The 25,976-nt window shown below is 61.5% G+C and overlaps 2 protein-coding genes across 4 annotated transcripts; one reads left to right on the forward strand and one right to left on the reverse strand.

Moving 5' to 3' along the window:
- The first annotated feature begins 4,642 nt into the window (after positions 1 to 4,642).
- DERL3 (derlin 3) lies at positions 4,643 to 7,422 on the forward strand. Of its 2 annotated transcripts, none has more exons than XM_025267290.2 (7): positions 4,643 to 4,804; positions 4,954 to 5,019; positions 5,111 to 5,184; positions 5,301 to 5,394; positions 5,800 to 5,995; positions 6,393 to 6,483; positions 6,582 to 7,422. In XM_025267290.2, exons 1-7 carry the CDS (start codon positions 4,646 to 4,648, stop codon positions 6,661 to 6,663), a joined length of 762 nt encoding a protein of 253 aa, XP_025123075.1. In that variant the 5' UTR covers positions 4,643 to 4,645; the 3' UTR covers positions 6,664 to 7,422. The 2 variants fall into 2 exon arrangements, with proteins under 2 accessions (XP_025123075.1, XP_025123076.1); XM_025267291.2 differs by having other exon boundaries at positions 4,657 to 4,804; positions 4,957 to 5,019.
- Positions 7,423 to 8,427: 1,005 nt separating this feature from the next.
- On the reverse strand, positions 8,428 to 25,278 carry SMARCB1 (SWI/SNF related, matrix associated, actin dependent regulator of chromatin, subfamily b, member 1). Of its 2 annotated transcripts, none has more exons than XM_006048119.2 (9): positions 24,990 to 25,278; positions 21,568 to 21,679; positions 20,138 to 20,267; positions 17,037 to 17,174; positions 16,272 to 16,399; positions 15,931 to 16,097; positions 12,131 to 12,321; positions 8,996 to 9,127; positions 8,428 to 8,757 (listed from the first exon to the last, which is right to left on the reverse strand). In XM_006048119.2, the coding sequence occupies exons 1-9, from the start codon at positions 25,080 to 25,082 to the stop codon at positions 8,718 to 8,720; spliced, it is 1,131 nt and encodes a 376-aa protein (XP_006048181.1). In that variant the 5' UTR covers positions 25,083 to 25,278; the 3' UTR covers positions 8,428 to 8,717. The 2 variants fall into 2 exon arrangements, with proteins under 2 accessions (XP_006048181.1, XP_006048180.1); XM_006048118.2 differs by having other exon boundaries at positions 21,541 to 21,679.
- Positions 25,279 to 25,976: the final 698 nt, after the last annotated feature.

The following is a 25,976-nucleotide window of genomic DNA, read 5'->3' on the forward strand; positions in this document are numbered from 1 at the left end:
CAGGGCTGTCTGGGGGACAAGCCAGGAGGGAGGTGTGGTACCCCGGGCCTCTCCCAGCCTCTCTGAGCTCTGAGTCACTGGTTCTGGGCGAAGGCTCCCAGAGTGGTGGCCCTGGCTTTCCAGGTCGCTGCCAGACCACAGGCCGGAACTGTCTGATGACCTGGCTGGCCAGCAATGGCTAAGGAAGGCCATGGGACAGCATGGTCTTAGGTCTCATTTGGACCAGATCCCACATGCAGCCCAGTGGGCGGCGGGGGGCGGCGGGGCAGACCCACGCGGGGACACAGGTGTCTCCAGGAACTCGCATCCCCAGCCCTGCCACTTGGCTGACTTGGCCAAGCAGATAATCTTCCAAAACATGGCCCCGCAGCCACACTGAACCCGAACATAGCCCTGGGCGGAGAGGGGGAGGCCCCGCCAGCTGCTCCGGGTGCCAGCTGGAGGCGGCGGTCACAGTGGTGAACAGGAGTGCGGGGCACTTGCCGAGGGTCGTGACAGCCGGGCACGGAGGGTCAGGCTGGCCCGGCAGCTGGGGAGGGAACACTTCATCCAGCCAACCGAGGGCCAGGTGGGGAGCCCCAGGCCACACTGCTCAGCCAGGGAGCAGGCTGGGTGCAGAGCTGCTTGTCAGGACTCCGTGATGGGAGCCTGGAGGCGGCAGGGCAGCTCAGTCTCTGAACTGGGCCTGGCCCTCCCCAGCTCAGCTCCCTCACCGGGCCAGGTGCTTACTGAGGTCTGTGCCTCCTGCCTCCTGGACCTTCCACCCTCTCTGTCTAGTGCCCATCACTGCAGGCTGTGGCCATCTTCTCCTCTGACCCTCAGCTTCCTCCAAAGAGCCAGCCGCCATCTGACCTCACCCCACTGAGGCACCTTGCTGCCCGCAGAACAGAGAACACAGCCTGCAGGGCCCAGTGGGCCAGCCTCTCAGCACGTGCATCCCCCCTCCCAGCCCCCCCCCCCCCGCCTCTGTTCCTCCGGCCGCCTCAGGACCTTTGCACGAGCTCTCTGTCCTCCTCCTCCACCCTGACAGCCCCCCTGCCTTCCCCAGCCCACTTGGAGACCCTCAAACTCCCGGAAGGTCGAGTCTGCTACCAGGCTCGGAAGGCCCCGGTCGCCCCCTCTGCTGGGCAGCCCTGACGCAGCCCACCTGGACTGTGTGTCCGTCTTACCCTCCTGCCACGAGCAGCTGCTGCACAGTGAGTTCCGGAATCAGTGCTAAAAATATCCCGTGACCCAGAGAGGAAGGGCCACCGGGGACCCAGCTGCTCCTGGGGGCGCGGGCTGGAGCTGCAGTGAGGCCCATCCACAGCAGTGGGGGTGGAGGGAAGACCCCGTGAGGATACCCCGTCATCCACAGGAAGACTCCACACCCCCAGCACTCACCGTGTCTCTGCTTCAGGCCTGTGCTGCATTCGGAATAAACTAACATTTAAAAATTGAGTGCACGGGGCCCTAAGAGAAGGTAGGTGAGCTCTGGTCCCTTCAGGGAGGCTTCCTGGAGTGGGGGGCATTTCCAGCACCCTCCCTCTATCTCTTTTAACAGAACACCGAGGATGGTAGGGAAAGAAGTGAGTGAACGGAGGAGTCAGATCTGGGCCGTCCCAGGAGAGGAACGCTGACTAAGGGGTGGGGGGAGGGCTGGAGGGTTCCCTGTGGGAGGAGGGTAGGGATGGCCCCCGGTTTTGGAGTTGTTGCTGGGGGCTCGCGAGGGTCTCTCCTGGTGTAAGCCCTGAGAGGAAGGCGGGCTCTGTGGGCAGGCAGAGGGTGCTGTCCCCCCTGTAGGACAGGGGAGGAAGCTGGGGTTCTCCATACTTGGGCACCCTGAGCTCCTTGCTCTGCAGCAGGCAGGAGCCCCAGGCCAGCAAGGGACCACAGGCCCCTCCCCCACAGTCCTCAGCCCAAGAGAGAGGAGGCGGCCCTGCTGCTCAGGACAGACATACAGAGTAGAAGCTGTCAACATCCAGCACACCACCTTCCTGGGTCAGCCAGGCTCCCGGGAATGTGTGGAGCCCGGGGCCTCTTTCTGTAATGAACCGTCTGGAGGTGCTGGGGGTGGGAGCCGCGGATCTGGTGCCTCCAGAGCGGCCTGTCCTGGGACTGATTCTGGGCGGGAAAGCCCGGACACGCGGCGATGGCCCGCCCCAGGCCCTGCTCTGCCTCCTACAGGGCCTGAGTCCCCACCTGGGGACCCCCCCGGACTCTCTGGGAGAGGACCCTCCAGGCAGGACGGAAGGTCTGCAGTAGAACCTGCGCTGTCCCTGGCACGTCCTGCCCCCACCCGGGGCTCCCAGCCTCCCAGGAGTGTGCTTCCTCAGCCCCAAACCAGGCTCCTGCCTGACTGGCCCCGTCCGTCGAAGGGGAGAGACAGGCCCTCTATCCCATGATGGCCCTTCCATTAGCCCCAGCCTGACCCCTGCAGAGGGCCAGCCAGCGCCTGCTGCTGACGGCTGGCAGGCTGGAATGCCTCCCCTTCCCCACGCACACAGGAACCTCGACCCCTCTCGCTGGCTCCTTCAAGCCTGGCGGACACCCGCCAGGGTGTCTGAGGCCCTGGATCCCTGGCCTGCAGCCACACCTTCAGCTGGGTGGGCTCTGCTCCTCCAGGTTCACCTCCAGCCTGACCTAGCTCTGGTCACCTGGGAAATGGAGGCTGCCTGAGGGAGGGGTTTTTCAGCCTGCTCCCACCGCCTAGCCTCCCATCTCCTTGATCTGACTCCTGCTGTATCAGACTGACCTCTCCTCATGCCTGAACCAAATGCACAATCCCCCTTCATCCACGCCTCTTCCTCCCCACCTCCCTTCCCAAGTGGACCTCCAAGAGCACTCCCCAGGGACTCCTCTTAGGCCTCCCATGATCCATTGGAGATAACCGTTTTGGCTGGTTGTCTCCACTCTGGTCTCCTTGGGGGGACTCAGGGCCCCACCCAGGGCTTCCCTCACCTGTTACACTTGAGTCCGAGGTTGAGCTCCCATTTGGTAAAGGTCTGAACACTTCCTCTCCCTTGTGGCCACTGTTATCCGGGGCCCTTGGCACGGCTGCGCATCTCAGAGACTTCCCAGGCCACGTGTCCCAGGGCCTCCCACCGCCTGGCCCCTGCAGCCCTGTCCTGGCTCTGTTGCAGCCTCCCTGCTTGTCCACCTTCTCTCTCTAGCTCATGAAGGTCGAGCTGGCCGGGCCTGGCCTCGCGCCTCGGGCATCTCGCGCGGGCCCAAGGCTACAAAGGCCATTGGTCTTCTGAAGACTGGTACCCACACTTGAGCCGCCTGCCTGGCCTCTCTGCCACGTGGATTTTTCCACGCGAATGTCACATAGATTGCCCAGACTCAGTGAGGCCAGAACAGGACGCTCCATCCGCCTGCCCTCCCCCCAGGCGTTCTCCAGCTCAGGACAGGCCACTGCCTTCCATCTCCCCTATGGCTCAGTCCCTGAAGTCACCCTTGACTCCTGTCTCACAGCTCCATCTAGTCTGCTGGCAAAACCTCCATCCCGTCCCTCCTGGTCCTCCAGGTTCTGCCCTGCCCAAGCCACCAGCATCCCTGGCATCCTCCGCCTGCCCCCGGATTTCTCTGGCCTTCTGCTGTCCTCACAGCAGCCACAGGCATCTTTTTAAAGTGACAGTCAAGCATCACTTCTTCACAGAGCCTTCCCAGATCATCGCATCTGGCAGGGGGCCCGCTACCCAACCCTCCAGCCTCCACTTGGCTCTTATCTCCATCAGCGCACGGTCCTGCAAACACTAGTTCTCATCTTAGCAGAAGCCCCTGAGCCCCCCGGTCTCCTTGGCTGCACCAGGAGAGAGAGCATCTTTTGTTGGCCACCGTGTCTCCAAGCATCCACAGCAGTGCCTGGCACACAGTCCATGCTCAATAAACTATGGACTGTGTTCATTAGAAGGAATACATGGAGTTTCTCTTTTCCACCCAAGTAACGAGGCTCTCTCCAGCCCGTCCACTTGCGCCAGCCGGTCTCGGCACCCTCTCTTCCCACCAGTGCTGCAGGTCCCCAGTCTGCCCCTCCCATGGCGGCCCTCGTTGGGGCTTCCCAGAGGAACCGGCAGTTTCAGCGGGGCCTGGGCTTGAAGGGAGATTTGGACACGCAGCCGCCGAGAGTCTCCTTTGCTGCTCTGGTTCTCAGAGAGAAGGACAGTCTGGGACCCCAGCCAGCACAGGTGGGTTGGCTGAGCAGGGCGGTCTAACTCCAGGCTCCGCCCCGCTCATGCCCCACCCACGCTGCGTGGGTGGAGGCCAGGAAGCTGCGGGACCTGGGGTGGAGGGCCGGGCGGGAGGCTGCGAGGTCGCACCCCTCAGTCTCTCGGGGGCGGGGGTGCCCCCTTTAACAAGTGCTCGTAGCCTCAGCCTCGCCCGCAGGGTGGGCCAAGGTGTCCCCGCTACCTGCCGCCCCTAAGTCCCCTAAGGGCTCAGTTCCTTATTGGCCACACCTTCTCCCGCGCCACCGCCGAGGGCACCACAACACGCGCCACGTGCTCCATCGTGGGGCCTGCTCATTGGCCCCGGGTCACGGCCCGCCCACGCCCCGCCCCGCCCTCCGGCCCTCCGCTATCTCTTCCTATTGGCTATCTGCCCCAGGGCCCCTCCCTCCAGCCGCGGGCGCGCTCCACCGCAGATGCGGATTGGCTGAAGGCGGATGGGCGGGGCTTGGAGGCGTGTTAAGAGTGCGCGGCAGTGCGACCACGATGCCTGGGAAGCGTCCATGGCGTGGCAGGGGCTGGCGAACGAATTCCTGCAGGTGCCGGCGGTGACGCGGACGTACACCGCGGCCTGTGTCCTCACCACCGCCGCCGTGGTGAGCCGGGGGCGGTGGTGGGGGAGCGCCGCAGTGGTAACCGCCCCCGGGGGTTGCCAAGGTTACGATTGGACCCTTCCCCACCCCCACCCTGCTCCCCTAGGGTGGGTGGGTCGGGGGGCAGTTTCTAAGATCTCCTGGTTCCGCAGCAGCTGGAACTCCTCAGTCCCTTCCAGCTCTACTTCAACCCGCACCTCGTGTTCCGGAAGTTCCAGGTGAGGCCGCCCCGCCCCTTGCACTTGCTGGCCCAACCCCTCCCGCCCAGCGCTGGCCTGACCTCCCCCCACCCCGCCGCACCCCACGCAGGTTTGGAGGCTCATCACCAACTTCCTCTTCTTTGGGCCCCTGGGATTCAGCTTCTTCTTCAACATGCTCTTCGTGTATCCTGCGCCGTGGTGGAGGCGGGAGGGGGGCGGGGCGGGGGACCGGGCGGGAGGCAGCGGCCCCGGGAAGCTGAGACCCTCCAAGGGGCACGCTTCCTATACCAAAGCCGCAGGTTCCGCTACTGCCGCATGCTGGAGGAGGGCTCCTTCCGCGGCCGCACGGCCGACTTCGTCTTCATGTTTCTCTTCGGGGGCGTCCTGATGACTGTATCCTTCCCGGGCTCGGGGACCTATGGGTCCGGGCCTCTGCTGGCCCTGAGGCCCTGCTTGAGCGCATGCCGCAGAGGGAGAGTTGCGCCCCCGAGTTGAGGGTGTTTTTGAGTCTACATCACGTGCTCAGCTGCAGGTGCCCCTGTCGAACTCCAGGGCTACATCCAAAATACCACAGGGCAGGGTGTCCAGGGGCTGAGTCCTGAATGCAGGTAGCCAGGAGGATCTAGGGCTGGACCCGGGAGCTGGGGTGAAGTGGAGAGGCAGGGCGGATCAGGGGGCCCCTGGAGGCCACGGTTTGGTCTTAAGAGTGGGAAGTGAAACCAACCAGCTTGAGGGTTTCAGGGGTTTAGGAAGTCAGAGGGGCCCTGGGCAGGGCACAAGACCTTGACTCTGGCCCAGCTACTGGGGCTCCTGGGTAGCCTCTTCTTCCTGGGCCAGGCCCTCACGGCCATGCTGGTGTACGTGTGGAGCCGCCGCAGCCCTGGGGTGAGGGTCAACTTCTTTGGCCTCGTCACCTTCCAGGCGCCGTTCCTGCCCTGGGCGCTCATGGGCTTCTCAATGCTGCTGGGCAACTCCATCCTGGTGGACCTGCTGGGTGAGCCTGCTGTCCAGGGAGCCCGCCCCAAGCTGGGTGTGCTGGGCCAGAGCCCTTGTCCTCTCCCCGCCCCCGACCCTTCTTCCCCACTCCTGGCGCCTCCATCCTTCCAGCCCCTCTAACAAGCCAGCCTATAGGTTTTACTTCTTCGGGCCTGACCCATTCGCTGATGCTTGTGTGGGGCCCGACCGGGTAGGGATGGGTGGCTCAGGGTGCCTGCTTCACAGCTCCAGTTCTTCTGATGTTCTCAGGCCTGACCTCCTCCCACGTTCTGCCCACTTCTGGGCCAATCCTGGCCCCACGCTGGGCTGGCCGGCCGTGCAGGGCCTCAGACCCCCATGCTCTGGGGGCTTCAGGGCTGTGGAGGGTGGCCTCGGTATTGGCGCCTCTCCCACAGGGATTGCGGTGGGCCACGTCTACTACTTCCTGGAGGACGTCTTCCCCAACCAGCCTGGAGGCAAGAGGCTGCTGCTGACCCCTGGCTTCCTGTGAGTGCTGACAGCCTTCCCCACCCCCTCCCCAGATGGCTCTCTACCCCATGGGGGGACCCTGCCGGCTGCAGCTCAGCGTGGGCTCCTCCCCACAGGAAGCTGCTACTGGATGCCCCAGAGGAGGACCCCAATTACCTGCCCCTCCCCGAGGAGCAGCCAGGACCCCTGCAGCAGTGAGGACCCCACCCCCACCCCTGGCCTGCAGCGCAGCTCCCTGTCCTGGAGGCCGGGCCTGGGCCCAGGGCCCCGCCCTGAATAAACAAGTGACCTGCAGCCTGTTCGCCACAGCACTGGCTGTCCTGCCGCGGCCGGCCTCTCCACGCGGGGCAGGTGCTGCTGGCCGAGAGCCAGGGCCACCAAGCCTGACCTGCTCTCCGACCCAGCACAGGTGGCACAGCCGGAGGCCCAGAGAGGGTCCAGAACCTGCCCGGTCGCCAGCAGAACACTGAGCACAGAGGGCAGCCCTGCGGGGTTCTCATTCCCGCCCTGCCTGTGCCGTAATGCAGCTTCCACTGATGGGCTCACATCTCGGGGGCGGGGCTGGGACTGGGATGCTGGGTTGTGCTGAGCTTTGGCCGTGGGGGCCCTCCGTTGACGCCTCCCTAGGGCCCTCCTGTCCCGAACTAGCAACCCCCAAGGGGACCTCTGCCTCATTTCCCAGCCAGGCCACTGAATGACGGGCCAGATGCAGAAGAGGGCCAGGCCCTTTCTGTGACTCCGAAGCCTCAAGTGTCAGTGTTTGCAGAGTCCAGTGGCTGAGGCAGAGGCCTCTGGGAAGCTCTGCTCCTGCCGTTTGCAGCTGAGGCTGGCCGGAGCCTCACCTGGCCCCCAGCTCATGGGCATCGGAGGACCAGTCCACACGGTGGTTTACTCCTGGGTCAGCATCAGCCGCCGTCGGCTGTCACTTTCACAGAGGATAAAAGTACTCGCTCTGGAGTCGGACCTTTATGTTGTCATGAAACCTCTGGCCCAGCAGCGGGCTCCGCAGTGGGTGGCAGGTGAAGGCCCCTCCCCGGGCCTCTCCCAGGCAGGTGCCGCCTGGCCAACAGGGAAGGCAGGCAGTGTCATCCCCCACTGGCTCTAGGGCTCAGGCCACCTCCTGCTGTGGCCGGAAAATCTCCCCAATGGTGGAGCCCAGTGTCTGTGAGGCCAGCTGGGCCTGGAACCTTCCTCTCTGAAGCCCCGGTGTCCCCTTGCCCTGTATGGAGGGCAGAGGCTGGAGCGCGAGTTCCTAGGATGTGCTTGCAAGACCCCTGAGCCCAGGGGTGAGGCCCATCTCAGCCCACCCCCCAACTGGAAACCCTTGGAGCTCTGCCCCTCGCGGTGTGAGGCCCCGCTGTGCGACCCTCAGCCCTGCCAGCAACGGAAGGTGCAGGGCCTGGGCCCACGGGCTTAACGCAACTGGGCCTGGGTCACCTGTGGGGCCTGGTCCCAGGAGGAAAACCCAGGTGCCACCCTCCTGGGTGCCACGTCCAGGTCACGTGGGGACCCGTCCATGTCACAGAAGACGCAGGGTCACCTGGTGAGCTGGCACCGGGCCCTGCCAGAGCTGCAGCAGAACAGGTGGGCACAGGCCCGCCAGCAGTGCCCGCACAGGACGGGGTGCCTGCAAGGGCCAGAGAAGCCATGCTCCTGGCTGGGGGCTGGGCGGGACTGATAGGCGGCCCTGCCCTCTGCGCCCCACCACTTCCCACCCACCCGGGACTCCACGGACTTGCTGAGCTGGGCAGGTGGGACGCCGAGGGGAGTCAAATTGCTCGTGGGGGCAGGAGGGGGCGGTCCGCAGGGCTGAGTGGAGCCCTGGCCCTGCTCATGGTTGTGGGGGTGGGGGGGGTCCAGTGGTGCCCTAGCCCTGCTGAGGCTCAGCTGGGACATGCACGCAGGAGGGTGAGGGGCCAGCCTGTGCCATGCTGTCCCCCGTTCTCAGCTCCATGCTACCACTTTGAAGAAACAGAACCTGTTGCCTTTTTATTTAGAAAGTGTTGCTTGCCCTGCCTGGGGCTTCTATACAAAAAAGAAACACAGCTCAACATGGCCTCTCCTGACCAGAAACGGGCGGTGGGGACTGGGGCTCAGCAGACGGAATGTGTCCCCGGGCGGCGGGGGACCAGGAGGCCCCTGGCCTGCTCCTCAGGATGGCCGGGCTGCCCCTGGTCCCCTCCAAGCCAGAAGATGGAGGAGAGGTGGGCCGATCTCCAGATGCTCCCTGGGAGCCAAGCGCCATGGGGTGGTCACCAGGCTGGGGCCGTGTTGGCCAGACGCCTCATCCGCCTGCGGGAGGGGGAGGGCAGCGACCCCCGGATCTCTCAGGCAACCGAGTGAGGAGGCAGGAGCCCCCTGCCCCTCCCTCAGCCTCTCTGCTGCGTGGGGCCCTGAAGTCACCCTCTGTCTCGCCCCCCTCCCCAGGGAGAGTGAGCCTGTTCTGGGCTGTGGTCAGACCTGCCTGAGGGCTAGCCTGGGACCCCTCGCCTGGGGCCCTGTCCTGCCTGGAAGGGGGCTGGGGCAGCACCTTGTGTTCCGGTCCTGGTCCCGGATCTTCTTCTCCATCTCCGCATCCGTCAGGGTCTCCAGCAGCGGGCACCACTGATCAGCGTCACCCGTGTTCCGGATGGCGATCTCCACCGTGGGCAGTGGGTTCTCACTGTGGAAGACAGGAGAGGCAGACGGCTCACAGAGCAGCTGCAGGGGAGGCCCCCAGAAGGCAGTGTCCACCCCGCTGCGGGCAAGGCCCCCAGAAGGCAATGTCCACCCTCTGCGGGCAGATAGGACGTGGAGCCTGGTTTCTGTGCCTGGCTCCTGACACAGGGCGGCCAGGTATGCTGCCAACACAGCATCTCCGTGTCTGTACGTGGGGAGGGGTCCACAGGACAGTGCTGCGGGTCCAGCCATTCCCAGTGGACCTGCTGGGAGGAGGAGGGCCGTCTGCCCCGCTCAGTGTCCAGGAGAAAGGAGAGCAAAGGAGTCCATCCACCCAGGAGTGGAGTCCCAGGGCCCCTGCCCTGACCAGCCCGCAGGGGCCCCTCGGCCCACGTCACAGGGGCCCAGAATCCATAAGCACTGACTGCTCCACCCCAGGGCCCCTCAAAGATGCGCCCAGACTCCATCCGAGGGCCACCTGCACACCCTCTGGCGAAGTGGACTCAGGGCTGGGCGTCAGCCTCGGCGAGGCCGCAAAGGCTGGGGACTCCTGGCCGAGCCGCTGCCTCTGCCAGGAGAGCCAGGCCCAGCCTGCCGGCGAGCCTCAGCCACGCCCTCACCCACCCTGCCCGCGGCCACCACGCTGGCCTCTGGGTCCTCTCCTCTGGCCTCCTGCTGGGCCACTGGTGCTCGGCTCCAGCAGTCGGCCTGCCAGGAGCCCTGCAGAGTCAGCCCCCAGAGGGAGGAGGGGGTCCCGGGGGAACAGCACAGGAACAAACAGACCCCTGGCCTTAGTTTTAACTCCTCATCTGGAAAATGGGGACAGTGTCCTTGCTGCGAGGGGTTTCAGAGGACCACTGCCACGCAACATCCAGCACACACCCACTGTGTGGGGGTTCGGGCCCGAGCCGGTGCCCCCGAGTCCCAGGCCGGCGGCTGGGCCGCCCCAGCCACGCTGCTGACAGCTGCTTCCCAGCCGGGCGGCACTGCGGCAACCCAGAAGCCAGTGCTGCAGACCCAAATGTCGCTTCTCACGTTGCAGGCTCCCAACTGCCTTCCTTGGGGGCGGCAGACGTGAAAGTCACCAAGCCCACACCGACGGGAGCGAACACGTCTTCCTCTTAAACAAGCGCGCGTCCGGGAGGCCCTGTGTTTGCCTCCCTGTGGGTCCGGGAAGATTGCATCCCAGGGGGCTGTTCTAAACCAAGGGCTGCTCGGGCCAGGCCTGGAAGGAGGGGCCTGGAGCCAGGAGCCCACCCTCCCGTGCACTCAGCTTCCTGGGCCTCAAGGCCGCCTGGGACCCTGCATTCCCAGCACCCGCCAGGTGTAAGCAGGGAGGCCGTGTCGGAGGACGCAGAGGGCCTGGAGGGTCGTCTTTGACGTGACCTCACTTTTACAACCTTACAGGTGCAGCAGGCCAGCTGGGAGGCACGACTGTGCCCTCCTGGTAGATGAGAACAAAACTGCAGGGAGTGATCCCCCCGCACTTCCCCAACCAGGAGGGGACACGAGTCGGTGTCGCCCTCCTGCTTAAGATCAACTGACTCTGGACGAGGGGCGCAGCCCACCCGATGGGGAAAGGGCAGCCCTGGCAACGCGCGGTGCTGGGACAGGGCCCGGCAGGCCACGGGTTCTCAGCTACAACATCAACAGCACAAGCAGCCCGAGAAAAAACAGATAAACCGGACACTGTCGCGTAAGCGAACTACAACCCACAGAAAACCCACAAAAAGCCTATGTATCTTCAGATACGTGGTAAGGGACCTGTATCTGGAATGTATAACGAACTCCTGAAAAGTCAAAGTGTTAGTCACTCAGTCGTGTCCGGCTCTTTGCAACCCCATGGACGGTAGCCTGCCAGGCTCCTCTGCCCATGGGATTCTCTAGGCAAGAATACTGGAGTGGCTTGCCATGCCCTCCTCCAGGGGATCTTCCCAACCCAGGGATCGAACCTCTGTCCCTCGTGCACTGGCAGGCGGGTTCTTTACCAGTAGCGCCACCTGAGTAGAAAAATCTCCAGGTGCCCAGTGTCAGAGCAGGAAGGACTCGGCCCAGGCCTGTGAGGGGACCCTCTCCGAGTCCCCTGCTGCACAGCAGTGAGAGGTGCGTTCTGAGTCAGCCTCCAGGGATGAGGGACTTGGTGTCGACATCACTCCCAGGACCTCAGGATCTGCTCTGGGATGCGAGGCCCCCCAGGCTGGCCCCAGGCCCGCTGGCCTCAGCTCATGAACCGTGCGTGGACAGGTGCCGCAAGCAGGCCTCCCACAGGACTCGGGGCGTGGCCTGGACCCCTGTCTGTGGCCTGGACCCCGGGGCCGCCGGTGGTCGTGGGGGGCCCCATGTGGCGGCTGTTCCCTCTCTTGCTCAGAGTCCTAGGAACATGGTGGGCGCTGCCTCCCGGGGTTTCTGGAGAAGCAGCTGAGACGCAAACAGCCCCACGCGCTCCCTCAGCTGTTCCCTGTCACGGGTGGCCCTCCCTCAGCTGCTCCCTGTCACGGGTGGCCCCTTGGTGACGGCCTCCACACAGGGACAGTGGCAGCTCGAGCAGCCGCGTAAAGCCTGACATCCAGAAGCCTCCCGCGGTGGAAGAGGGCCCGGGGGACGGGGCTGCCCAGGGCGAGCTCCACCGGGTCGGGGGTCGCGAGGAGCCCGCCCGCGTCACCGCCACCAGCACCTGGGACCAGATCCCCTCCCCGATCTGTGGGTGGCCTGAACGCCACCCCCTTTCCCACGGGGGCGCCCACCGCCTGCTCGTGGACTGAACAAGAGGCGGCAGTGGCCTCCAGACCCCCTCGGGGGAGGGCAGACCTGTCCCAGACTGAGCACAAGTCCAGGGGATGAGCAAGGGTCTCAGTAATGTCCCCACCGGGACAGGGGACGGGAGGAGGCGACAGAGGCCGCTGAGCGCGCGGGGCAGCCCTCAGTCAGCTGGCACCGAGGCCCCAGGCAGTCCCGGAGGCATCCCCGCAGAGGGGGGCAGGGGGCGACCACCAGTCCGAGCCCCTACCTGAAGGCGTAGGTCTTCTGATGCCAGCTCAGCTGTCCCCGGATGCTGTAGGCGATGGTGGTGACGAACTCCCCACCCAGCCCCAGCTCGGAGCACAGCTTCAGGGCGAACTTCTCGGGCGAGTTCTCCTTCTCCGACATGTCCCACTCGAACTGGTCCACCAAAGAGATGTTCCCCACATGGATGTTCAGCTGGCCCGGGAGCACAGACATGAGCTGGAGCGGCCCCGCTCTGGGGCCAGGCTGCACCCTCACCGCCCCCTCTCCCCGGAACATCCCCGCCTCATTCTTGGCCGCGCCCCTGTGCTGCTACTTGGGGTAAGGAAAGCAACCCCTATCTCTCTGAAAAGGGATTAACTACCAAAGAAGATGTGTTGGTAATTGGAAAACTCCCTACAAAGAAAGCTTGGATCTGATGGCTTTACTGGTGAATTCTACCAAACATTTCAAGAACTAACACCAATCCTTACCAAATCCTGCCAAAAAACTGAAAAGGAAGGAACACATCATAACTCACTGCCTTGATACCAAAGCCAGACAAAGATACTACAAGAAAGGAAAAGTGCAGACCAACACTTATTGTGAACATTGATGTGAAACCTCAGCAGACACAAGCAAAACTACATTCAACAGCGCATCAGAAGACTCATACACCGTTATAAAGGATGTGATGACAAAATCAGTTATAAACGGTGGGACTTACTCCGGCGATGTAAGGACGGCTCAGTAAGAAAACTGGTCAATGCCATGAACCACTTGAACAGAGTGAAGGACAAAAACCACACAGTCATCTCGATAATCGGAGGAAAATCAGTAGGCAATCTTCAATGTGCTTTCACGACAAAAGCGCTCAATAAACTACGATCAGATGGAAACCACGTCAACAAGATGAATTCAGTCAAAAAACCACTGCAAGTACCACCCACGATGGCAGAAGCCTGATAACTTTTCCTCTAAGATCAGGAACTAGCCAAGGATACCCAGTCTCGCCACTTTTGTTCAATATAGCGTTGGAATTTCTGCTCAGTGCAGTGCAGTGCAGGTCAGCCGCTCAGTCGTGTCCGACTCTCCGTGACCCCATGGATCGCAGCACACCAGGCCTCCCTGTCCATCACCAACTCCCGGAGTTCACCCAGACTCATGTGCACTGAGTCAGTGATGCCATCCAGCCATCTCGTCCTCTGTCGTCCCCTTCTCCTCCTGCCTCCAATCCCTCCCAGCAGTTAGGCAAGAAAAATAAATAAAAGGTATCCACCTGGAATGGAAGAAGTAAAACTATTTCTGGTCTGAGATGTTACAATCTTATATGCAGAATTTAAGATGCTAACAAAATACTATTAGAACTAATGAATGAATTCAGCAAGGTAGCAGGATACAAAGTCAACGTGCAAAAACCAGCCGCATTTCTACATGCTAACACTGCACAATCTGAAAAAGAAAGGATGAACAAATTACAATAACATAAGAATAAAATCCTTAGAAATTAACTTAACCAAGGAGATGAAAGACTTGTACAATGAACAATATAAAACATACTGAAAGAAATTAAAGATATAAATAAATGGAAAAACATCCTACGTCCATGGATTGGAAGACTTAAAATTATTAAGTTGTCAAGGCTCTGGTTTTTCCAGTGGTCATGTATGGATGTGAGAGTTGGACTATAAAGAAAGCTGAGCGCCGAAGAAGTGATGCTTTTGAACTGTGGTGTTGGAGAAGTCTTGAGAGTCCCTTGGATTGCAAGGAGATCCAACCAGTCCGTCCTAAAGGAGATAAGTCCTGGGTGTTCTTTGGAAGGAATGATGTTAAAACTGAAACTCCAATACTTTGGCCACCTGATGCGAAGAGCTGACTCATTTGAAAAGACCCTGATGCTGGGTAAGATTGAGGGCGGGAGGGGAAGGGGACGGCAGAGGATGTGATGGTTGGATGGCATCACCGACTCAATGGACATGGGTTTGGGTGGACTCTGGCCGTTGGTGATGGACAGGGAGGCCTGGCGTGCTGTGGTTCATGGGGTTGTGAGGAGTCGGACAGGACTGAGCGACTGAACTGAACTGAACTGAACATGAATACCCAAAGCAATCTACAAAGCCAAATGTAATCCCTATCAAAATCCCAATAGCATTTCTGCAGAAACAGGAAAAAATATCTTAAAATTCATATGGAATCTAAGGAAAAGGAAAGGATGTCTGGTCAAAACAATGACGAAAAGAACAACAAAGCTGGAAGACTCACACTTCCTGATTTCAGAACTTACTGCAAAGATACAATAATGAAAACGCTGTGGGACTGACGTAAAAGCAGACACTCGGGCCAACGGGACAGCCCAGAAATAAACTCTCAAATAAGCAGGCAAATGATTTTCAACAGAGATGCCAAGACCACTCAGTGAAGGCTAGTGTTTGCAACCAACGGTTTTGGGAAAAAAGAACACACATGCGAAAGAATGAAGTGGGACCCTTACCCAGCCCCATCTACAGAAATCAACTCAAAACAGATGGAACATACGAGCCTAAGAGCTCAAGCCATAAAATGCTCAGAAAAACAGAGCAAAGCTTTATGACATTGGATTTGGCAGTGATTTCTCAGATATGACGTCAAAGGCGTAGGTGATGAGCGAAAAGATAAACTGGACTTCACCAAAATAAAACACTTCTATGCGTCCAAGGACACTATCGACAACATAAGAAGGCAGCCCATGGAAAGGAAGAAACATCTGCAAGTCACAGGGTCTGGAAACAGACCACTGCCTGTGAGATACAGGGAACCGATGAAAACAAGAAAACAGCAAAACCCGGACTCAAAAATGGGAAGGACTCCAGCAGACACAGGAGACAAACAAGCCGCCAGCAGGTCACTAATCAGCAAGCAAGGCCCGCAAAGGCCCGTATCCAAGGCTGTGGTTTTTCCAGTGGTCGTGTAGGGAAGAGAGCTGGATTGTAAAGAAGGCTGAGTGCCGAAGAATTGATTGAACTGTGGTGTTGGAGAAGACTCTTGAGAGTCCCTTGGACTGCAAAATCAAACCAGTCCACTCTGAAGGAGATCAGTCCTGAATAGTCACTGAAGGACTGATGCTGAAGCTCCAATACTTTGGCCACCTGATGCGAAGAACTGACTCATTGGCAAAGACCCTGATGCTGGGAAAGATTGAAGGCAGGAGGAGAAGGAATGATAGAGGATGAGATGGTTGGATGGCATCACCGACTCCATGGACATAAGCTTGGGCAAGCTCCGGGAGAGAATGAAGGACAGGGAAGCCTGGCGTGCTGCAGTCCGTGGGTCCCAAATTTTTGGACCGAGCGACTGAACAATAACAAATCAACAGGGAAATGCAAATCAAAACCACAGTGAGATACTGTCCACCACCAGGCAGGCCTTCTTGAGGGGGGCTCGGGGCAGGTGGCGCCCTCTTCTCTCGTAATGCCCCCCAGGACTGCAGGGGCTGCTGAGACAGCATGGGGTGTGCTTGGCCCAGCCTGCCCATGACAAGAGTGGCAGTGTGCTCGCCTCGCTGCGCCCTTCCCTGCTCTGCCCACCAGCTGGGCCACCCCGGGGACCACCCAGCTTCCGCTCCATGCCTGGCAAGGCCGCAGCAGCACCCAGACACGCCCAGAACGTGATGCCCTTCTCAGAAGTCGGCCTGTGCCCTTCCTGGGACAAGCTGCCCAAGAGACAGTCTTCCAGAGCCCTGCCCCACAACACGGACCCCAGAAAGGCTCCTGTCGAGGCCTCCACGCACCTCCGCACCTCGCAAGCCCAGAGGACAAGGCAGGCCCGCTGCGGGTGAGGAGCCCCTACCTTGATAATGACGCGCTGGTCTGACTGGTCTTCCAGGATGCTGTCCGTGGGGTAGGACTCGATCTGCTGTCTGATGGCGGAGGCAATGGCTGGCACGAACGTCAGCGGGTTCAGATCCAGGTCGTCACAGAGAATCTCTGAGAACATCTCCGGGGTCATCAGCTTCTCTGAAATGATGACGGAGGGGGAACCCCCAGTGGACCGCAGGGCCTACGGTCAGCGCGCTCAGCCCCGGCCTCCCCCAGCCTTGCCTCCTCTGCCACCCGCCCCGGGTGACGACAGGACCCCCCGACACCACGCAGACAGAGCTGAGTGCACGCCAGCTGGGGCGGTGGACGGACCATTCATGTTCCAGGTAAAGGCGTCCCGCAGCTTCTGCCCGTCAATCTCCATGTCCAGTCGGATGGGGACCAGCACCTCGGGCTGGGACGCGTTCTCGTGGATCACGGCTGGGTCGTGGTCGTCGAAGCTGGAAGGGAAGCAGCCGCGTGCTCAGCAAAGTGGGCTGGGTCCCTGTGCCCAGGGCCTCCCTCTCTGCACCACTGGTCACTGAGACCTGCCCAGAGAGGACCTGTCCACTATGGGCTGGGCCAGCAGAAACAGGGCTGGCGGGGGTCCACGCGGGGCGGGAGGGGAGCTGCTGACTCGGCAGCGGGACAAGCTCAGACGTTCCCCGCAGGAAGAGAGGTTTAAGCCCCAGAGCAGGCAGGATTCTCCCAGCAGCTCTGGGGAAGAAAGGGTATGTCCAGAAGAAGAAACCCTGGAACAAAGGCCGAGGGGCAGGAGGGTTGAGGAGCCACTGGGGGAGCAGTGAAGGAGGGCTGGGGGGTGCTGGGGAGCCTCGGTGGCCAAGTGCCCAGGCCTCCCCACCTGCAGCCTGGACCCTGAGGGAGCCCCAGAGGATGGAGAGCAAGGCAGCTCCGCACTCACACCTGCCCTTTAGGATGGGGAAGAGGGAAGAGACGGGGGCTGCGGGGGGCAAGGAAACCAGGCACGCCCCGCTTAGACCTGGGGGTGAGAACCGCTTTCCAAGAACGCAGGGGCGCCGATGATGAACAACGGGCAGCAGCCTGCAGGCGGGAGGCCCGGTGGCCGAGGCCCCTCACCAGAGCGGGAAGGTCCGCTTCTTGTCGCGGCCCATGCGGTTCCTGTTGATGGTGGTGGAGCAGGGCACGGCGTCCAGGTGGTGCGAGCTGTTGGGCAGGGTGGGCACCCACTGGCTGTTCCTCTTGGCCTTCTGTTCCCTGGGAGACACGGACACGCGTCCGCTCAGCCTATGGGCCAAAAGCCGCCCCCCAGCCTCCAGGTCGTGGCCAGTGGACGCCTGCCGAGCCCCTGCTGGGCCCAGGCCCCCATGGGGACCTCTGTGCGCCCAGCTCCGCGGTGGTTATTCCCCAGGCTCCAAGCAGCACCTGCTCAGGGTCGCGGGTTTAGGGGAGGAGGAGAGGGCAGGGGCCCCAGCCGCCAGGTCGTGGCCAGTGGACGCCCGCCAAGCCCCTGCTGGGCCCAGGCCCCCATGGGGACCTCTGTGCGCCCAGCTCCGCGGTGGTTATTCCCCAGGCTCCAAGCGGCACCTGCTCGGGGTCGCGGGTTTAGGGGAGGAGGAGAGGGCAGGGGCCCCAGCCCAGTTCGTGAGCTGTCACCCGTGCTAGGTGCCGGGCTGGGCACTCAGGGAAGAGGGTCAGGGTTCACGGCGGGTGGCGGGCAGATTTCCAGGAGAGCCCGAGGGCAGCAGAGAGGAGGCTCAGGTCAATGGTTGGGCAGGGGGCCAGGGCTGGAGACACAGAGAGGGTCCCGACAGGGGGGTGCCCTCAGCGGGTGGCTGGGAGTCCCTGGGGGTTTGCACACGTTCGATCAGGCTGTTATTTCAGACGCTTGGTCCAGCCTGAGACAGGTAATGCCTCTGGCCTCCGGGCCTTCAGGGATGGAAAGATACTCTAGAAAGCAGGACTCAAAGTAACTCAAGGAACTCGTGTCCCACAGAGGGGAGCCCTTCTCTCCAATTTACATGGGGCATTTACTACGAGGGAAATACCAAAGGCCGTTTTGAGCTGAGGCTCCTGGGCCGGGCTGTCCGTTTGTGAGCCTGCTCGTCATCCCTGGGCCACATCCCTGGTGGCCCAGGGAGCAATCAGCGCAGCGACTGCACAGCACACCCCTGCAGCCCCGCCCCGCAGCATGTCACCATCGGTGATGCCCGCCTGCCTGGAGAACCTGACCACTGCCCGGTTTCCCGCTAAAACAGCGCCCTTCCAGGATGAGGGGCGGAGGGAGAGGCCTTGGCCTTCTCACTCCTCTTCTGCAGCTGGGGCCCCTTGCACCCCATGCCCGGGCCCAGGAGCACCCCTTGGGGTGGGGCAGGGAGGGATCCACACACCAAGGGGAGCCAGGACCCCCCCAAGTCTCCTGCCCTGCCCTGATACCAGAGACCTGGGGAAACGGGGGACTGGGGCTGATGCGGGCAGGACCAAGAACTGAGGCGACGAGACGGGGTCCCCGCCACAGGCCATCTGGCTGGCAGTTTCTACTCCTGGCCTGCAGGCCAAGAGGGAAAAGGTGCCCCACTCAGATCAGGCGCCTCCCGTCTCCAGGGAGGGCCTACAAGGTTGGATCCTTTGTCACTTCCACGGGCAAAGCTGGCTTGCTGGGCCTGTGTGGGCAGCATGGGCGTGGACCACCACACCTTTCCCCATTGAGTCTCCAGCCAGAGCTGTCCCCCGGGTCCCCCCAGGCCAGCCCCCCCGCCTTGCAGCAGCCTCTCGTATCCAGGCCGAGGCTGCCCGGCCGACCCCTCCTGCCTGATGGCCTCGAGTGGACAATGCAAGTCACGTTGCAGCACGCGAGGGGGACGAGCAGCGCCACGCGGGGTTTGGGTATCCGAGTCCCACCACTCAGCCTCCCTTCCGCTGCAGAGAGGTCTGTCCAAGAGCCCCGGGGGCCATCCAGCCCCTGCCCGACCTGGCCGGTGTGGGAGAAGGGGTGTGCCACCCCTCCTGGGGGGCTGGCTGGGCGCTGGGCAGGTGCCTCCTAAGAGTAGAGCCCACTAGTGGCCTTCCTGCAGCCCCACTGCCGCACAGCAGTTCTCACTGCCCAGTAACAGGAGGCTACTGGCCTAGCTCTCTCCCTCGTGTGATGGACTCAACCAGGAGCGTTCACGGCCCCACACAGGGTTCCCGGCTGCTGCATGCGGATCTCAAAGCCCCATCCACGTGCATGTAATCTCCGGTAACTTCTCTAGGGAAGCCCGGCTATCCCGCCATCCTCACCGCACCACCAGGGCGAGAAAAGCCATCTCCAGCGCTCACGTCTACAATGGGCCAGGCCGTGAGCACACCACCTTCTTCGGGAGGTTGTGGGGGCGGGGGGTGGTTAGAAAAACAATCCAATGGTGCAGTTGGGAGAAAACCTGGAAGGGGATTGTCCACACGGCTGCCCCCTCCCCCTCCTCCCCCACCACCAGTGCTCCAGGTCTCGTGCCCGGAGAGCTGAAGGTGCCAGCAGGCCCGCTGCCCGCCTCGCTCGCGTGGCCTGGGCTCGCTGCTGGTCTGCCTGCCCAGCACACAGACGCAGCCCCAGCTCTCTGCTGCCACCCGCCTCCCCCAGGCAGGACTCTTCCCACAACACCAAGGGCGTCTCTGGGTTCAGGATGGCCCTCGTTGACGGTGTAAAGTGCTTCCTGGGGCTGAGACGAATGGGCCAGAGATCCAAACGAGGCTGAGGCCGCCGCAGCACCTGGCGCAGGGCAGCCATGGTGCAGAGCGGCCCAGCGAGCTCCCTCCCTCCCTGCTTCTTTATGCTCGTGGCTATGTCTATTTTTACTCTGCATTTTAGAAATGATACCGAAGGACAAACACCGTTCCCCCTGTGTGTCTGCTCTACACCCTTTATCTACTTATCTATTAGCGTGTCCAAGTTTTGCTGATAAGTCTGAATGAACGAACACTACCCACAAGCAGCAACGTCCCCATGACCCTCGCCTGTTCAACTGGGAACGTAAATGTGCTTTCAAAGGACCTAAGTTTCTATGTTCAAAACCGTTGTATGTTTCTTTTGGGAGTGAACCTAGGCCACTCGTTGTTCTGCCTTTCAAAGCATTCTTAACAACTCTCCAGAACCTAGGGCTTGGCTTACGTTTCTAGAAATTCCAAAGACAGACACTTGGAAACCTGACGAAGAAGGCCTGTGAGCACAGCGGGGGCCGGGGTACCTGAGGTAGGTGGGGGGCTCGGTGCTGATGGACACGGCCTTGTACTTCTCATCGTTGCCGTCCAGGATCTCCTCCACCTCGGAGGCTTTCAGCAGGGTCACGCTGGTGGCCAGGGTCGTGTATCCATGATCTGCACCCAGAGACGGGGCTGCGGTCAGCCTGCGGGTGGGCGGCAGGCAGGAGCAGCCAGGAGACGCAGCACACCGAGGTCCTCACATGCAGGAGGTGGGGGAAGCGGCTGTGGACCTCATGACTGCCCGATGCGGGCCTCTTCCAAAGGGCCGGCCCGGAACCTGGCTTTCTCCAGAGGCCCTGCCGGGCCATCCGCACAGGCTCCAGCCATAGGGCCTCTTGGGACAGGAGGGCTCCAGAGTGAGCCGGCCGGCGGGAAGAGGTCTGACACCGCTGCAGTCCACGACACGAAGCGAGGTGGAGATGGGATGAGGAATGAGAAACACTTTTCTTTTAAAACAAGAGCCCAGAGAGTTGGAAAGAGCTGCTGCACACACAACATGAACTCCTGGCCCCGGTGCCAGCAGCGCTGGGAGCCCGAGTTCTCGGCAATCCGACCACAGCTTGCCTAGGGAGCCGGGTGGAGACGGGGGGTTAGGGGAAGGCGGCTCCCCAGGGAGCGCGAGGCCCGGGGTCGCCAAGGCTCGCCAGGGACAAGTGCAGCTAGGGGCGCAGGGTTAGTGACCGGCACTGCACCCGGCGCAGGAGGGCCAGGGAGGGGCTGAAAGGCCACAGCAGTGCGTGGACAAGAGGCTCCGGCTCCTGCGTTAAAAGAACGCGGTGGACAGACCACGGCAGCGCCACGGACACACTCATACTGGACGGACTGTGGAGTGCACGCGTGCGCGCGCACACACACACGCACACACACATGGGGCGCGGGCCGGTTCCCCCAGGGCGCCTGGAGGCGGCGCCCCGGCCCGGAGGCGGCGCCCGGTGGCCCCGGGCGCACACAGCACGGAGCAAACATGCACAGAGCGAGCGCTAGCGGACTGGCTGCCAGACCAGGTGCCACGCGATGGATTGGGGCGGGGATGGGGAGGGGCGGGAGCGAAGCGGTGAAGCCCGGAGCGGGGCGGGGCCGGGGCCGCCCCACCGCCCGGGCGCATGGAGGGTGAGGATGGCGCACGCCCGCGGATGGCACAGCATCACAGCAATCCTAAAACGTTTTCAGACCGGTGCGTCTTCACCGCGCGTGCGCCCCGCCCGGCCCTCCGCCCGCCCTGACCGCGGACCCCCACCCGCACCGGGGAGCCCACCCCCACCCCGGGGACGCTCCGCCACGCTAAGGTCAGGACTGCCGTGAGGACGCGCCGGGGTGAAAACGTTTTATCTTCATGACATAAGCGAGTGGTTTTGAAACAGGTTTACAAACCCTCGTGAAGACGCACCCTTAGTGTTAGGTTTTGTTTTTTTACCATGTGACGATGCAACTATTTTCTTCCTCTCTTCCACAGTGGCTAGTCGCCTCCAGAGCGAGGGGTATCTCTTGTACAGAGAACCTCGGAACATACGGAGGTAGTTTCCCACCTAGGGGTAAAGCGAGAAGGCTCATTACGAGGGCCGGAGCTCCTCGGGGAAGGGCAGGGCCCTGGCGCAGAGGCTCTGCCACCTCAGTGACACGCAGACCACGCGCGGCCTGCAGGCACCGGGCTCCGAAAGCAGGCAAAGCCCGATCTGCTGACATCAGGGGTTCCGCAGCAGCGAAGGTCTGGCCCACACCTGGCCCACTGGCAGGGGGTAAGCTCTGCCTCCCGAGGACAGCACCAAGTTCAGGAAGGGCCACGCAGACGCTGGTGAGACACGGCCCCCGTGAGCTCCCCGAGAAGCTCTGACTTTGCACTAAAGATCTCTGGCACGGTCCAAAAATGTAAGGCCTCTCTTCCTTTTATCTTAAGACTTTGATATTTTTACGATGTAATAAACACCAAAAAGGGCTTTTAATTTCAGACAGATGTAGGATAATTTCCCCCGTAGCCCTTGCTGCTTTGTTTAGTAACAAAACTCAAACCAGAAATACCAAAGGAATTTTCCAAAGAGTTTCAAAAGCGCTTATCAGCAATCACTAGATTGCTGCATACATCATCACTGCCCCAAACAATAGCCTGCCTGTGCCAGATACTCAAAGTACAACTTACTTGACGAAAACAAATCTAGTCTTAATGTTTTTACAAAGAAACTCCACTCTTCCGCCAACTTTTCAGAAACAACCACTCGGATCATGTGGCAGGGGACCGTCGCTGGACTGGGTGCTGGCTCCTTCTGTGACCGGGCAACTCTGCCCTCTTCTCGGCCTCCCTACTCCTCTTGACAAATGTTCATCAGCTGTAAAGTTCACCCCACGAAGGACCCACTTCTGCTGTTTTCTCACGTACCTACCCCATTATAGTAGTTTTCTTTTTTACAGTTTCTGCATTTTTCATGAATTTAGAGGTTTACACAGCCAGGGCTGCTGAACAGCATGAGAGAGGTGGCCACAAGGCCCCTCCTGCGCCTTGCCGCAGGGGCAGGCCCTTGCGAGTTATCTGGCTTGAGCGTGGTTACCATCAGGGCGTAAACACCGAGTTTCCAGGAGGTTTTTGACAAGACACTGACCCTAATGCCCCCACTACCACCGTGCAGGTCCTGCAGGCCTCCCAGCCTCCTAGGCCCTTCCCGAGGTCCCTTCGGAACTTAGGGGACTCGGTCTACCCCCCTGGGTTTTCCCTGCACCAGCTTTTGCCCCCTCTGGACCCAGGTTTCCCAAATGGAAAACGAAGGTGTGGGTATGGAAGCTCCCTGGGCTCCTCTCAGCTGTGCCTCTGCATGGTGATGACGGCTGCCTGTCGGGGGGGCAGGACTGGGGCAGCTGCGGACACCCTCCCAAGGCTGCTACCCCTGAGTGGTGTGGGGCGCTGTGGGCACTGCTCTGCCCAGCGCACCTCTTGGAAACCAGCGCCTGCTGTCTGCCCAGGGCAACCGGCCCGGGGGCCAAGCACCACTGCCGTCAGAGGAGCTGCTGGCTGTGAGTAGACGCCAGTCTAGCCCTGAACCCTGCCCAGGCCTCCTGAGGTCTGAACATTGTAAAGTCAGGCCCCGGACAGCAACTGCCTCTCCCTCCTGCTGTCTGGTCTCCATAAACTGCATCTCAGGACAAATCTTCTCACTCACCAGGGCTGAAACAGAAGACTGCAGTTATCTTTCTCAAATCTAAGGTGTGCTGCAGGGCAAATCGCAGAAACTGTCTGGCCTAAGCATCTCATCAGATGCCTGAGACAAGAGCTGTGGACGCCAAGCTGAAGCCAGAGCTCCTCACGTTCTGCCCACCTGGCACTGGGTTCCACCCAGTAAACGCAGGCTTGATTTTCAAAAGTACCACCGACTCAGAGCCAACGCTAAACCGACCGCTTTTCCTGCCCATTAGATTGGGTGAAGGTTTCTTTAATCAATCTGCCGGTCACCACATGCCGCCTCTGTGCCCACAGGCTGGCGAAGACCTTTCTGAGCTACGGCACGTGGCAGGCAGCGGCGCCTCTCTTCAGTACGGCCAGCTGTCAAGGGGAGCCTTTCTGTGATAATGTGAAAATACACTGCATCCGGCCCCATGTTTCATAAACACCGGTGAGGAAAGGAAACACACAAAGTTCTGATGCGACAGACAGCACGGGTCTCATAACTCAATACAAGTCAGACAAACCACAGGGAGTCACAGGGAATCTCAATAGCCTCATCAAGTGTGACCATCATGGGGCTTAATTTATTCACAGTGTATTCAATCGTAAAGAGGGGAAAAAATTGTAAAAAATAAAGAAAAAAAGAGTGAAATGTGCAATACTGAAAACTGCTGCTAGGAAAGCAAGCATTGGCATTTGTAACTGCTTTTAACTCCCCAAGACCCACACTCACCTCGCTACAAAAGGGAGGCACTGCTGCTCGGTACTTGCACATCCGAACTGCGGATTTGTAATTTAAAAATGTGTGTGTGGACACAGCACAAGCCAGAGACTGCCAAAGGTTGAGGGACACTGGAAGAACTTAATATCCTTGGTGCATGCTGCCAGTGACACTCAGTCACCCAGCTGATTCAACCGAGTGCCGAAAGGTCACCTTTTAGGTAAGGATGAAGGGGTTCTGGGCTCGTTCACTTGCACTAACTCAGAGTTAGTCCGAAATATCCGAAGTGCCAGATGCCTCCCATTTGCTGATGGATCTAGCTCAGGGATGGCTGGGCCCTAGCCATCCAAAAATCAAGCATCGTTCTCCCAACCTGTCTTCTCACTGATAATGGAAGATCAGAACGCCCACCCGCCCACCTCAAAGTCAAAGAACACCAAGCGGGTGAGTCCCCACTAAGCTCGGTGTTTCGAATAAGCGGTTTCAGGATTCCAGCTGGGGCAATGAGGGAGGGAGGGAGGGAGCGTGCGAGGGGTGCAACACCTCGCCCCGTGTGCAGCAAGGGATAACCCAACACCCCGTTTCTGTACGTCCGGCTGGGGTTGTGGAACTCAGCGCGGACCGGGGGCCACCGCGACCCCCGGGACCCTGGTCGCGCGGCGCATCCCCGCTGCCGGGACACGGGTGAGCGTCCCCAAACTGCTGGACGCGGGGCGGGGCCTTCCCGGCCACGCCCCGATAGGCCACGCCCCAGGACACGGGTGGGCGTGCCCAGACGGCCGGGGCGGGGGCGGCTCGGCCACGCCCCAACAGGCCACGCCCCCCCGGTACTCCGGCCGCGCACGCGCACGCAGGCCCTCCGCGATGAATGGAGACGCGCGTTCCCGGCGCGCAGACCCGCCCCGAGGCTCCCGCGGGAACCAGGCCGGCCGGGAGGCCCGGAGGGCAAGGACGTGCCGCGGGCTACCTCAGAGCCGATCATGTAGAACTCGCCGTCGTCTTCCAGCTGGAACTTGACGGGCTTCTGCCCGAAGGTCTTGCTCAGCGCCATCATCATCATTGCGGCGGCAGAAGCGAGCGGCCACGGCCGGGCTGCGAGGATCGGAAGGGCCGAGGCGGGGCCGGGGACGCTCCTAGCCCGGGGAAGCCGACGCGGGAGGCGAAGGGCGGGCCGGGCCGGGGGCGCTCGCGCCGCCGCTGGGCTTCTCCGCCGCCGCCGCCGCCGCAGACGACAAGCAGGCCGCCCTCAGTGCGCAGGCGCGGGCGTTGACGCTGACGCGCGCGTCGCCGCCGCCGCCGCCCGGACAAAAGGGCCGGGCGCGCCCCCACGAGCCCCTTAAAGGAGCCTCGGCCCGTTTCTCGGCCTTCCCGGCCGCCTCCCAAGTGGAGGTACCAGGGAAGGCCGCTCCCGGGCAGAAATAGCAGCCGCGGCCCTGACTCGAGCGGCGCCCTTCTCCGTCTCACAGCCGGGGCTGGAATACTGCCCTGATGAGGAGGAACGAGGCGAGGCCCGGGAGGCCGGGAGGAAGCCGGAGGCGCCCGTGCCTCAGTTTCCCCGCCCGGAGGACGCTGTGCGGCCGAGCACATGGGCGGGCCCAGGAACCAGTATCCCAGCTCCGGGCCACCCCCCCAGCTCCCGTTCCTGTGGCTCTGGGTATGGGGCGAGCATGGGCAGAGACTACCGGGCTTGGCAGGATCCCTAGGCCCAGCCGGCGTTTGTTTTGCCTGCTGCATCCGCTGAGAACTGGGGAGGAGCTAACGTCCCCATCCCCTCCTTAACTCTGTGCCCTGTGCCTCCTGACAGCGCTGCCCTTGGGCGCTGACAGCCGAGTGGGCCCGACACCCAGGAAGGCACCCATGTATCCGGTGGAACAAGGCAGTAGGTCAGAAACGGCCCCTGCTGGTGGCTGCCCATGCCAACACCTGATACATGGCAGCTGTGAGGTGCCGCCAT

Source organism: Bubalus bubalis, chromosome 17 (assembly GCF_019923935.1).
Source record: "Bubalus bubalis isolate 160015118507 breed Murrah chromosome 17, NDDB_SH_1, whole genome shotgun sequence".
In the NCBI taxonomy this organism is placed as follows: domain Eukaryota; kingdom Metazoa; phylum Chordata; class Mammalia; order Artiodactyla; family Bovidae; genus Bubalus; species Bubalus bubalis.